The following is a 14,769-nucleotide window of genomic DNA, read 5'->3' on the forward strand; positions in this document are numbered from 1 at the left end:
AGTACGAGTACCAGACACTTATTTTACATGGACACATATGCGGGTACAATCTACAATAATTAATATAGGAAGGGAGCATTATCAAGAAGGGGATATTAAGGAGGACTTTAGGGTTGGGCTTTAGAGAGGGGTGAACATCTTAGGTGAGGTTACGGTTCAGCATCAGGAACGAGAAAACATTAGGTATGGGAGGTTATGTCTATGAGGAATGGAAGTTAGCATTGAATGGGCAAATTAGGGTCAGGCAAGATGGTGAGATGTACCAAAGCACAGACAAAAACAGCATCACAAACCTGAAATAGCAGAGTATGCAAAAACTATTTTTAGTTAAGCTACAGCTAATGTTTCAATAGTTATGCTATTACACATTTAGATGTTTTTTTTTTTTTTTTTAATCATTCTGCAGATTGAAGAATTGCAGCCTAACCTCAGCCAGTTGTATTGATCTCGGTGCTGTGATCATTTCAAGTCGATCCCTGCGAGAACTGCGCCTTACAGAAAATCGTTTGTTGGATTCTGGTATGAAACATCTGTGTGAGGCTATCAGACACCCAGGCTGTGTCTTACAGGATCTGAGGTAAGTATTGCAAACCTAGAGTAAAACATCTGTGCAAGGTCCTTCAGACCCAGGGGTGCCCATTGCGTAGACTGTGATCTACCGGTAGATCGAAAAGGACTTTTGGGTAGATCCCACACTGTCCGCCTGAGAGATTTGCATGTGCTGCAGGTGTGGCTTGCATCTGTCGGCAGATTCTACATGGTAGATCATTTTCAATTCGTAATTTTTTTAAGTCGCTTGCAAGCTGAGAAAGTGTGGGCATCTCTGGTGTAGACAAGGTAAAGTGGATGAAAAAGCCACAGCACACTCTTTCTCATAGCCTATGGGTATGTAATGATTATGAAACAGCTACATATCAGGTCACATGGACAGAAATATGTGGTGAAATGTAGGCCACTAGTAGGAATGGTCGGAAATGAAGATTTCCGATTCCACAGAAATTTTGATTTCCACCCATGCCAGTTACAGATTTTGCGGATTTCCAATTTCTGCTTTCCGCTTTTCAAGTTTCGATTTACGATAAGTCTTTTTTGGTAATTTTTTGCATTCTGTGATTGGCCAAATACTTCTGAGATGACTCCACATTCTCTGATTGGTTCAATGCTTCGGGGTTCTGTGATTGGGCTAAAGTTATGAAGTTGCAATAACACTGTATTTTGTGGAAATCCGATCTCCAATTCCTGTTTTCTCCAGCGGTCATACGAAACAATGGAGATATGGGCTCCGCCCATCCAATCAGTGGAAACACCTGAAACAAGTAAAGAAGAGTATTAATAGCCCCCACCTCCCCTGGCTCCTCAGTGTCATTGTGTTTCCATCCCGGAAACACCTTGGAAGAGAAGCTCCCAGTTTTTTTCTTTTAGAAACTTTTTTTTTCTTTATTTTTTTGTACTTTACCTTTCTGTACCACTAAGTTGTGGTAAAAGGTTTGTGCTGGCTTCGCTGGGGACAAGGGCGAGTATTTAAAGCAAAGTCAGTTTTAAGGGGGTCCCTCTATTCCCTTTCCATGCAGGATCAAGGACCCAGCCCGCTCTCTTAGGCTCGCTGCGAGACTGCACTTTTACTAAACTGCCGAATCGGCGTCTATAAGTGCGCACTGCGCATGCGCGAGTACCCTGAAGTGATGAGAGCGGAAGTGAGAAGGACCAGGAAGCGCAGTGAGATGCTCCTGGCATCCTAGCCGCACGCCGCCGCCATGGAGGGTCAGGGGGAGGGAAAGCAGCAGACGGCTCCAGCAAAATGTAGCCCCGCAGGCAATTCCGGCCCCGGCAGCTCCTTCAGCTTCAGCTGCAGCGGCACCAGCGGCAACAACCAGCAAAACACAGGACACTTCAGTACCGGTGACAGCATTCTGCAATCCTGTATGATATGAATAGGAGAAACACAGCAGTATACTTATATGAAGTATTTTCATTATCTGTGTTTTTATCTCCTTTTCTTTCTGCCTTTCCTATTTTTGTACCCGCTACCTGATAGAAAACTGACTCTAAATCAGGTTCAGATCGAATTAGATCAAAGAGGTGTTGTCAGTGTAACTCTAAAATGCCATCTGACTATAACAAATCCCTTTGTCAAGCTTGCATTAAGACTATTGTAGCTGCAGAATCCGACAGTGTGATTAAAACAGTTATGATTTCTGTCAGAAAAGAGATTAAAGAGTCTCTTGGCAGTTTCAAGCAATCCTGAACCTGTTCTGATGCCTGCTCCTTTGCTACCCTTATCTGAACACGTTGCAGGTCCCTCAACTGAAATACAGGATAGGCCACCTATTGAGCAGGTGCATATTTCTAGTAGTTCAGTTCTGGGGGGAACTGATATGGATGAATAAGAGGAGGAGGAATCAGTTTCTTTCAGGGGAAGAGGAACCTCAAAGATCAGAGGGTGATTCAGAACAAGAGGTGAATAAAACACCCAGATTCCTGTTTAACCCAGAACTTTTGAAAGCAGTATATTCCACTGAACAGATTAAAGAAATTCAGCAGGAATATTCAGTGCAAGTTCAAATTTATGCAACTTTGGCCCAGTATAAGGGAAGGATTTTTTCTGTCCACTAGTCCTTGAAGGACATAATCACAGAGCAGTGGAAATGTCCGGAAAGGAAATTGTTTGTACCAAATGCTTGGAAGAACAAAGAGAAATCGAGAGCCCAATATGGTGTAGTATTGTTAAGTTGGTTGTGGTTTAAAGCAAAATATTTAAATATACTCACAAACATGGGTTACCCATAGGCAACCACTTCAAGTGCAGGTGGGGAGTATTAGAACCTGACCCTACTCAGGTTTTTAAGATGTTGCTCTCTGTAGATAGGAAACGGGGTAGCACCCCTCCACCGAGGGTGGACTCAAGATTTCACCAAGGCTTGGTGTACAGAGGCGCCAGAGTAGAATAAAAACGTTTAAAAACCATCTAAAAGAGGGGGATGTTCAGGTGGACTTACCTCCCTCGCATAGCCTGCCTTTGACCTGAGCGACTGGTGCGGTCGCTCAGGGCGCCAGCTTCCAAGGGGGCACCTATAGCTGGCTACCTATAATGAGGGCAACTATACCTGACTTACTATACTGGGGGCTCCAATAGCTGGCTACCTTTACTGAGGGCACCAACACCTGGCTACCTATACTGGAGGTACCTATGCCTGGGGACCTATACTGAGGGCATCAACACCTTGTTACCTATGCTGGAAGAATCTACGCCTGGCTACCTATGGGGGGGGGGGGGGGGAGACCTTCACCTAATTTCCTATATTGAGGGCACCTACGCAGGAGATCCTACACTGGGGGCACCTATACCTGGCTACCTACCTATACTGAGTCTGAGGGCGTTTTTTTAGGGGGGCAGGGGTGTGCACTGTGGCTATAATGCGTGGTGAAAATTGTTGGTGCTGTGCTATCATTCCAAATGGAGAGGGCCCCTAACTGTCCCACTGATTGTTTTTATTAATATTCCTGAAAGGTTCTAGCCTTCATTTTTAAGTATAATCATGATAATGCAATCTTTCCATCCATTTGTGGTTATTAATAGTAATTTTTCCATGTGAAGTGTCACGGAGGGTGTCATTTGGGGTGATGTGTCACAATGTCAAAAAGGTTGGGAACTGCTGTCCAAGGAGGTAACTCAGGAGAAAAGGTGAATTGTGTGTGTGTTCGTGTGCACGTGCGAAGAGGATGAGGGGGGGGGGGGGGGGAATTCAAAAATCAGGTTTCGCTCAGGGCGCTGTGAAACCTAAGGCCGGCCCTGCTCCCTCAAATATAAAACTCAAATGAGTCACAAAATACAACAATTTTATTTAACTCCACTTAGTGCAACGCGTTTCGCAGGTGTGGTCCTGCTTCATCAGGCAAACAGGAGTATAACTCAATGGGTCTAAATGAAGAAGTGAGCGCCTCATAAATAAAATTTTTGTATTGTCTACTGAGAAGTATGTTAACGAAGCAATGAGGCAGCTTAATGATCCCTCCACCTATGTTAGGTTAAAGTCGGATCCCACATTCGTGTATCAGCAGAAATTGAGAGGTTTATTGAGGTTTGGGGTACAAGGGGGTTTTTTAAGCCCGAAATTAGGAGAGGACCTGTACCAACCATTCCCAAAGAAGCCGGTTATTTATTTTTCGCCTAAGGTACACAAGTCCCTGGTGGATCCCCCCGGCTGGCCCATTGTCTTGGGGAGGGGCTCAGTAACAGAGCCCCTCTCTAAGTATCTGGACCATGCCCTCCGTCCCCTGTTGAACCACATTCCCTCGTTTTTGAAGGACACAATGCATGTCCTCCAGATACTTGAACAAACGGAATGGCGAGATGGTGATAATCTGGCCTCCATCGATGTGGTGAATCTGTATAACAGGATACCGCAACAAATGGGGGGTCAGGACGGTACTCGATATACTCTTTGCAACCAAGTTGGTTGATGAGTCGGGTAACGAATTTCTGGGACAGTGTCTGGAATTCGTACTAAATCATAATGTGCTCCGGTTTGGAGGCGTCTGGTTCAAACAGATCGCAGGGACCGTGATGGGGACGTCGGTAGCCCCGACTTTTGCAAATATTTTTTTGGCAAGGTGGGAAGCCGAATACATCTATAGTGAGCGTAATCCATATAGATGTCATCTGAGGGCATGGCACAGATATGTGGACAATGTGCTGGTTGTCTGGGGATCCACCAGGGATTGTTTTGATGCTTTTTTGGAGTATATCAATGTGAATGATATGAATATGTCCTTCACAGCTGAATGAGGAGGTTCAAGGATTCCGTTCTTGGACCTGATGGTGGAGGTAGTGGACGGTGCCCTAGTGACAAAGGGACACAGGAAGGATACTGCCACAAACTCAGTTCTGCACAATGCGAGTTATCATCCACCCCATGTGAAATCTGCTATACCCTATAGTCAGTTCCTTAGATTGCGTAGAAATAATACTAGAAGAGAGGACTTCGAGCAACAGGCACAAGAGATGCATAACCGTTTTTTAGTGAGAGGTTATGAAGAAACACATTTAGATCAGGCTCTGGAAAGGGTCCGTAACAAAGATCGTACAGATCTGTTGCAAATTAGAGAGAAAGAGGTGAAAGATGCCTTTGTGATGGTGTTTGATTTTTCCCCTATGTCAGATAGGATACAGGAAATTGTGAAACGTAATTGGCAGATATTGGAACAAGATAGGGGATTGGACCCTAGGGTGACCAAGACCCCTATCCTATCATTCAGGAAGGGAACCCCTTTGGGTTCAATGTTGACAAATAGGGAATTTGCACATCCGACACGTGAGACCTGGTTAGACAGTAGAAGAATTGTAGGCACTTTTCCATGTGGACATTGCCCTACATGTCCCCACATTATAAAGACGAAACAGGTGAGATTGGGCTCCATACAGTTCCAGATCAAGGAATTCATCACATGCAGGACTGAGTTTGTGGTGTATGCCCTCCTGTGTCCCTGTTCGTTTTTCTACATTGGAAAGACGACACGGCCTATGCGTGAAAGATTAGTCGAACATATACATTCGATTTGTAAAAATGAAGGGGGGGTGCCCAGGCTTGTTAAACACTTTCAGGAGGGCCACGGCAGCGACCCCTCCCTCCTGAAAATGGTGGGGCTGGTCGCTGTCGTGGCCCCAAGGAGAGGGGGAGACCGGGAGCGGCTCCTCTCACAAAGGGAATCCTTTTGGATCTCCAAAACTGAGGCCATGGGGCCCCTGGGCTTTAATGATCGCAATGAGCTGAGTGTCCTTTTAGAAAAGTAAAATTGTTGGACTGGATTCTTGGTATAGATCTATGGTCACTATGAATAATAGTATAGTTTACCTAATTCATGTTCTAACCTTGTTCTGCTATTGGTCTAGGTATGGGATAATCTTTCCTTACTCTCAGGATATTCTGTTTGCTATCGTGTCTAATATGTAATTTCTAATGTTTTCCTTCTCTTTGGCTTTGAGGTATAATATGTCTGTAATTTAATGCTTTGATACGAAATACTACTGTATGTTATTATATGTCCAGTAAATGTGGTGTTCCTGTGCGCCTTTACGCCTGCGCCGTTGTCACTGCAGCCAGGGCCGGATTTGTACTTTTCACCACCCTAGGCCACTGTCACCAGCTGCCCCCCTGCAGTATAAGTAGCCAGATGACCCCTCCCCCCTTCCCTCTAGTATAGATAGCCTGATGACCCCCCCTAAGTATAGGTAGTCAGATGATCCCTTCTCCCTTTCCCTTCAGTATAGGTTGCCAGATGACTCCTCCCCCTTTCCCTCCAGTATAGGTAGCCAGATGACTTCCTTAATCCGTCCTCCCCCCCCCCCCCCCTTTCAGTATAGGTAGCCAGCTCGCATTCACGCCGCTGCAGCCATCAGTGTCATTCATTTCTCCACTCATCTCCAGTGCAGAAGCTTCCTCTTCCTTTTCGTCTCCAATGCTGCCCAAGTCCATAGCCGCTGGCCACAATGCAAACGTGCACAGAGAGCAAGGTGGCTGCTGCACATTCAGCTAGCAGCAGAGTACCGCGGTCAGGCGCTCGCCTGATCTCCCTGCATTGCAGCATTTGCAAGCTTGCACCAGTTAGCCTGCAGCTTTGGTGCCCTTGCTTCTGTGGTGCCCTAGGCCATGGCCTAGGTGGCCTTGGCCTAAATCCAGCCCTGACTGCAGCTCCATTAAGCTACCCAGGACTGAGCGACGCTTGTTCTCCTCCCGGATTGCTAGAGGGAGTCGGCCTTGCTTCGTCCTTCGGGTATGTTTACCCGTATCCATGGTGATGCTGACGTCCGCGGAAGCGAACATCATAGGCAGCGAGGATTGGTTGGCTTAGTGTGCTGGATGCGGAAGTGCGCGCAAGCGTCACACGCTCCGTGTCGGCCTTAGGAGACTGGCCGTTCATTGGTGCAGGCGTTTAGAGGGGCGTGTAGTCATCACGCTATTTGTAAGCGCCCTTCCCTCCGTGGCGTGGATGGATTACTAACACGCCATAAGGTTTTACTATCCGTGATCAAGCACCAGCTGGTGTGAAACAATTGTTGGAGGACGGGGCTCTGTGTGCAGGGTGCAACCTGGACGGGTGATGTAATCTTGTGGTTTTTACCCATGTAATCTGCTGCTACTATTCTTACACGTTAATCAGGTGCAATAAATGTTCAATGTCAAGTTGTTGGTGCCCACATTCTTCCATTGTGATGTTCTTCAGATTTCAGTTCTTGGTTAGGAGGCACAGCAATAGAGACGGTACACCAGCACCTATGGTTGAAGCGTGTATCCCTTTAAGTGATCGTTGGAGTTCGGGGATTTTCTCTTCCCTGTTCTTATTGGATAAAAAGCCTTGCTGAAATGTTTGTACCAAAAGCTTCCAAGAGGAAGTATCCTTTTGCTTAAAATGAGATAGACCAGTGGGTTAAGTGTCCTAAACTGGATGCATCTTTGTCAAAATATTCTAAGGAATCTGATTTATCCTTTGAAGATGCTGGCTCTTTGAAATATCCAATGGATAAACGGGTTGATGTAATTCTTAAAAAGGCCTGGGAATCTGACCATCTGGGAAACCACTTCCGCCCTGAGGAAGCTTGGGATTTTACCAAGCTAAACATGTAGGCATTTTCCTCTCCAGCACCACGTGGTAATGCCGCACACGCCGTCCTGACACAGCGGATGTATCTGGAAGCCGGTTCACACACGGAGGTTCGTGGTTTGTACAAACCTGAGCGCAGACTAGCGCGGACTGTGGGTACTCCATCTGGGAAGCAGACCTGGTTACATCCAAGGGACAACGATCAGCACGTGGCAGGTGGCTGGGTGAGAGATACCAGCCAAACGGCTGCACCGATACATCACACTGGGAACTGCTAGTAACAACACAAGGTGATATATATGCTCAGTTGCTGAGCGTGATTGTGACACGCGTATTCTAAGGACTTCCGTTGTTTACACAGCTGCGAATGAGCTGCTACTGGGAAGTTGTTTGAAGTATGTTACATGAACTGTCGCTAATCCACCCATCTGTGTTGTGTTAGGCAAGCTGTCATTTGTGATACACGTATGGACAGTCAGGATCTGTTTCTACTCGCCATGCCGCTTACAGCAACAGAGTTGTTTGATGTTGCCAATGAGTTTTCTTAAATCCCGGACTGCCTTCTCCCATAGATCCATAGGTCATTAGTATTGACAGGCTAACCAGATTGCTGTGGGTCTGCAGTGTGTATGGCTGGATGCGTGGGCTGGCCATGTATGTTTTTAATGTATTGACAGATCTGTCAAACTTTTAATATGGATCACAGTCTTAGTATGCACTAATACTTTTTTGATACATAATAAAGAGATAATACAGTGGTATTTTTTTGGACATACACGCGTTGTCGTCCTCAAATCCTTTATTCCTTATTGTGCTAGCTCCAAATTGGCCCAAAAGAGCTTGGTTCGCCAGGATTCTATCCCGAGCGGTGTCGCCAGTTTTTCACCTACCAAAGAGACCAGACCTGCTGAAGCAGGGTCCGTTTGTAACAAACGTTGGAGAGGCAGCCGCGGTGAACAGCGCTACCATTGCAGCTGCCTCCAGCTCTCAGTTTAGCAATGTTTCCGTGCCTCAGGCGTCTAGCAGGCCGAGGACGGATCTGTCAGTTGCACATAGGGTTGCTTTGTCGCGTGCGCGTGCGCACAGACAGGACCTTTATGCGGGGAGGAGGCGCGTCGGCTGACCGGCCTGTCGGCTGACGTCAGAGGAGACGCTCGCCGCTCCTCATTGGCTGATAGGAGGGGGCGTGCCAGAGGGGTCTCCTCTGCTTCATAAGCCTAGCTGAATCACTCGCAACTTGTCTGCTGTTGCGAATACTCTGTGTTAGCGCTCAGACCCTTAGATAGTTCCGGTGTGCTTTGATCCAGGAGGAAACCGGGGATTTCACACAAGATAGGAATTGTTTGATAGCCTTAAAGATTTACATTACTGTGTTATTATTTGTGTATGACTCTAGCTCGTTCTGACTACTCTTCTGCTCAGTGACTCTGTACCTCTGATCTTGCTGCCGACTCTGCTTGGTTTTACCTTCCTGTCTCTGCCTCCTGATTTTGTACTGCCTCTGTCTGTCTGTTGCCGAACCCGATCTGTCTGACCACTCTACTCTCACCAGAGGGCCCTTGACTCTGGTGAGGGGCACTGTACTGTTAGTACCCACCAGCTCCTCTGGTGAGGTATTGCCAAAGCTATCAGTACTACTGTTGCACCAATCACTCATTGCTATTTGTTGTCACATCAGCTTCTTATATACCAGTATTATAGGTGATTCTGCAGATCACCATATAATCAGGTATATATCTGCATTATAGGTGATACTGCAGATCACCTAATAATCAGAATTCTGTTCTTTGCTGACACAAATCGTTACACCGTTATTTCATCCAACTCCAAATCTGTTCAACCTATCGGCATGGATCCTGAACGGATGATCATGTTAAAGAAAGGGTTATCAGATAGGGTGATTAATACTATCATTAAATGTCGCAAACCAGTTACACAAGTAATTTACAGGAAAGTCTGGAAAGTGTATAAGTCCTGGTGTTTATTACATAAAAGGGCTCAACAGGAATTGGGGTCCGTGCTGGAATTTTTCGAGGACGGATTGGAAAATAAACTATCGTTAAGCACCTTAAAAGTTCAGTGTTCTGCCTTGTCCATTTTATTGGATAGACATCTAGCACAGGAAGGGCTAGTGAAGGATTTTTTCAGAGCAGTGCAAAGATCATGGCCCCTGAAGCAGAACATTTTTCCCCAATGGGATCTTTCTTGGGTACTAGATTGTTTGACCAAAGCTCATTTTGAACCTATTGATACCATTGATTTAAAAATTCTTACCTTAAAAGTATTTTTTCTGGTGGCCATCACTTCAGCTAGGCGATTGGGGGATCTTCATGCACTTTCAATCAAAGATCCCTTCATGACAATGTTTCCAAACAAGATAGTTCTTGATGATGCTTGAGGCAGGGCAAGCCAGACGTTGGATGGCAAATTGTGACAGCTCTGGCCACAGGTCAAGCCTGCGCTCCCAGCATTCCAGGGGTTCATCGCTGCTCATACTGTCGCTGGTTCTTTCTTTACCATTGTTAAAGAGGGTACGGCTGGAGAATCAGGGTTCGATTCCGGTCTGGAGTGGGAGCCTGAGAAACGGCTACCACCAGTCCACACATCCAAGGAAGGCAGCAGGCACTGCACGCAAGTCCGGACTCAGGGACGTAGTGACGAAAAATAACAATACAGGACTTTTTTGAGGCCCTGTATAATGAGTACACTTGAAAACCTTTAACGGTAATCTGTTATGGAGGGCAAGTCTGCCATTCATTCAACTGTGTGATCAACTCTCTTTGGTACTTTCTGCACCATGGTGACCACGGGTAATGGCTGCAGAATCAGGGTTCGATTCCGGGCCGGAGTGGGAGCCTGAGAAACGTCTACCACCACCACAGATACAAGGAAGGACCTAATGTGCTGTAAAAGTAATGTACCTGCCCTGACCGTGCTTTGCAGACCAGGCATCTGTGGTCAGATGGACCCTTGACCCAACGCTGTGTGCCACCACTTGCCTTTCAACACTTAAGTACAGTTTGGGTATCGCCTTTTTAGAAAAATAATTGCGGCCTGGCTGACTGCTGGTATAATACAATGTGCAGTCACACAGGTGCAGTGAAAGGTATGCACTGACTGTTGGTATAATACAATGTGCAGTCACAGATGCAGTGAAAGGTATGCACTGACTGGTATATAAAACAGTCTGCTGTCACACAGAGGCAGTGAAAGGTATGCAGTGACTGGTATTATAATACAATGTGCAGCAGTCACACTAGGCACTGAATGTGCTGGGCCTGGCACAGTATAGCAATTAGCAAGGGCCAGCTGCGACAGACAGGGCTGTATATGCAATGTCAGTGGGCCACAAAAAAAAAACACTTCACAAGCACATTAGAGCTCAAAATAACTGTTTTGGGGTGCTTTTCATCAACAAATATCAACAAGGAGCAAGCTAACAGACCTCCTAACTATCGCTTTCCCTATTTCTCCAATGTCTCTCCCTTCTCTCACTAATACAGCAGCACACAGAGCGAGAACATGGCCGACGCTTCTGCCTTATACAAGGGGGGGGGGGGGGGGGGGCTCCAGGAGGTAGTGCAGTCTGATTGGCTGCCATGTGCCTGCTGACTGTGATGTAGAGGGTCAAAATTTAGCCTAATAATGTAGTATAGGGGGCGGGTCGAACTCGCATAAAGTTCGCGATTCGACGCAAACCCACGTTGTTCACGCGAACAAGTTCGCATGCGAACCGTTCAGGCCATCTCTACTCCCTAGAACCATTACACTGTCTACTTAGAGAAGTAACAGCCCTAACCCCATCCGGAGCCCAAAGAGCCCTAGTTGGTTTATTATCTGCTGTGAAAAAAGTTTCTTGTTTTTCTGCATACAAATGCACAAGATGTGCAGAAAACTGAAAGATAACTGTGACCCCGCCTCAGTCATATGTAGGACCACAACCCAATGTTAAGCCGATGGGTATGTCGGTCCATAAACTTCGACTCGTGAGCTCTGAGAAGAAAAAAGAAAAAGACACCAGGAGTGCAAATATACTGTAGTATTTAAAACAGAAATCCCCTGGTTTTTCACTTGTAGCCCTATCCTCCATATGCAGCAACCAGGGCCGGTTTAAGCAATAATTGGGGCCCCAGGGCAAAATAAACCTGGGGGGCCCCCCCAACATATACCCCGGAACAAAAATCGGCATTAGGGGACCTTTTTTGCAGCTGGTATGGTCAGGGTGTGAAGTCCCAATCGGTCAGAGCGCCACATTCTGGCTATCCCAGCCTGCATGGGGGACAAGGGGTTAAAAAGTTTCAGGAGGGGGAACCCTACATAATTTAAAAAAAAAAAAAAAATTCCCACACTCTAAACATAAAAAAATTTGGGAAAATAGGAAAAAAATGCCAGGGATCTTCATACAGCCATATTGCGGCTGTATAGCGATCCCTGGCCAAAGCGCTGCGGCTGCGTATAGACCCCCTGGAAACCCCTTCAGGAAATTTATTGCGCTTTCGTTTGATGCATGTAAAATTACACTACCGTTAGGTTTGCTACTAAAAGTTACATTTACCGCATTTAAAACTATACTTTTTTTACTTCTAAACTTTAAAATCGATTTTCTCAAAAACTATAAGGTCTTTTTGAAAAATTGTTTTTTCCTCTTATTCCTAATGATCTCCTTAACATATCCTGCAAATCTAGGGTTTTTAGCATTTAAGGTGGATTTGCTATTAACCATTAAAGTCGGCAGGTTTTTAAATGTGTTTTTTTTTCCCTTTGAAACTTTAAAATCGATTTTCTCAAAAACTATAAGGCCGATTTGAAATTTTGTTTCCTCTTGTAGCCACTGGGGCCCCCTACAAGCTCTGGGGCCCTGGGGCAGCTGCCTCCTTTGCCTTAATGGTAGCGCCGGCCCTGGCAGCAACCCCTCTCCCATGCCCTGTTGGGCAGCAACTGCTCTATGCCAAGGTCTTTGTTGCCCTACCAGAAATTCCTTCTGCAATTACCACCCTTGTGACAGATGATTCACCCTGAAAAATCAGATCTGGATTCTGCTTATTGTTGAATATACCAGATGTCTGTCAATCGGTAATATTCAGTTATGAGCCAATAAGGCCAATGGACATTATGGTTTTGCCAAAATTTCCACAAAAATGTCATATTCATACGGATTTGCAAAAATCTATGAGCATAAGTAAAAGCATATTCTCTCACAGATAAGAATGTTCACTAAAATACAGTATGTGGTCATGGGTGAAAACGTTCAGAGATGGGAATATGCCTGAAAATATATGGACATGTTTTCAAGAAAGTTCTCCTTTTCATAAAAATGTGTGTCTTCCCAAAATATTTTATATTTTTGCAAAAACCTTGAGCTAGGAAAATACACAAATTTTAATGAAAAAAAAACAAAACAAAAAAATGTCTTCACAGAAGTTGTGTTTCTTGGCTTCCTGCCATTATCCACAGACCTCGGGATCAGCCAATCTCTTTCGCTCGCCTCCCTGAATCAGAAGACAGAACCAGCTGTGATTTCTGCCACTCTTCTCACACCTGATCATCTGATTAGGGGTGAGCGAGCGATAATTGTAAGTTCAATCTTATGGATGAATCGGGCCGATCATTTTTGCTAGAAAGGCCTGGGGATTCGCCATGCAGTTGTATTTTCGGCAAACAAGTGCAGACAAAAGCGAGGGGCAGTAACAGCACCAAATTTAGGTGGAAAGTATGGAATGGGTGTCTGCTGGAGCATGTTGTTTGCTCCCAGAATGCACTGTGAGGCCCAGCAGCCAATCACAAGAGATGCCACCACAGGCAGATATTTAGAAGGGCAGAGAGAGGGTTAGTCACTCCATTTTGAGCACTGTGGGTAGGAGGTGGTGACAGGGAGAGCATTGTATTGGGACAGGAAGAGATTAGAAACCTGCTTGACACCGGATAAAAACAATGTAACAGCACAAGTCATAATACACAACTACATAGTTCAACAGTCCCTCTTTTGGAGGAACAGTCCCTCTTTGGGAATTCAATCCCTCTGTCCCTCTTTCTTCCTCATTTGTCCCTCTTTCAGGACTGTTGTACAGATCGACGACGAATCCGGCGAATCCACGAATCCCTCGAATATTAGGAAATATTCGAGATTCGTGGATTCGAATCCCGACGCCATTTTCCACTATACGAATCCGCCGAATCCCGACGCCGCATCGCCGCGCGTCCGCCGCTCGCACTCGTCCTCCTCCGACCTCCTCCGACCCCCCCGCGCCTCCTCCGCTCGCCCCCCCTGCCCGCACCCACTCACCTATCCATAGCGGAGCGCAGAGCGGCAGACCTCTCGCCGACTTCCTGGTTCCCCCTAGTGACCGGCTCTTACAATGACGTCATTAGTAAGAGCCGGTCCGGCCACTAGAGGGAACAGGGAAGTAACGAAGAGGTCTGCCGCTCTGCGCTCCACGGGAAAGGTGAGTAGATTATGCAGGGGTGAGCGGAGGAGGCACGGGGGACGGAGGGGGCCGTGGGGGGGTTGGCGGGGGAGGGGGGTTCTATCTACCTACCTACCTACCTACCACTATCCCTACCTACCTACAGGCCGCTATACCTACCTACCTACAGGCCCCTATACCTACCTAAAGGCCCCCTATACGCACCTACCTGCCTACCTAAAGGCCCCTATACCTACCTAAAGGCCCCTATACCTACCTACCTAAAGGCCCCTATACCTACCTACCTACCTAATGGCCCCTATACCTACCTACCTACAGGCCACTATACCTACCTACAGGCCTCAATACCTACCTACCTACCTACCTACCTACCTACAGGCCCCCTATACATACCTACCTACCTAAAGGCACCTATACCTACCTACCTACCGGACACTATACCTACCTACAGGCAACTATACCTACCTACAGGCCACTATACCTACCTACCTACCGGCCACTATCCTTACCTACCTACAGGCTGCTATACCTACCTACTTACCTACCTACCTACAGGCTGCTATACCTACCTACCTACCTACAGGCCACTATACCTACCTACCTACCTACCGGCCACTATCCTTACCTACCTACAGGCTGCTATACCTACCTACCTACCTACAGGCCGCTATACCCACCTACCTAAAGGCCCCCTATACCTACCTAAAGGCCCCCTATACGTACCTACCTACCTACCTAAAGGCCC

General features: G+C 46.5%; 1 protein-coding gene across 3 annotated transcripts in view; it reads left to right on the forward strand.

The window, feature by feature from the left end:
* Positions 1-14,769, forward strand: part of LOC137534624 (NACHT, LRR and PYD domains-containing protein 3-like) — a 155,669-nt gene that overhangs the window by 120,133 nt on the left and 20,767 nt on the right. For all 3 annotated transcript variants that reach the window (XM_068256216.1, XM_068256215.1, XM_068256218.1), the window contains exon 10: positions 407-577. In XM_068256216.1, coding sequence (XP_068112317.1) covers positions 407-577 — 171 coding nt within the window. The remainder of the gene's footprint in view (positions 1-406; positions 578-14,769) is intronic.

Source organism: Hyperolius riggenbachi, chromosome 10, assembly GCF_040937935.1.
Source record: "Hyperolius riggenbachi isolate aHypRig1 chromosome 10, aHypRig1.pri, whole genome shotgun sequence".
NCBI classification, from domain to species: domain Eukaryota; kingdom Metazoa; phylum Chordata; class Amphibia; order Anura; family Hyperoliidae; genus Hyperolius; species Hyperolius riggenbachi.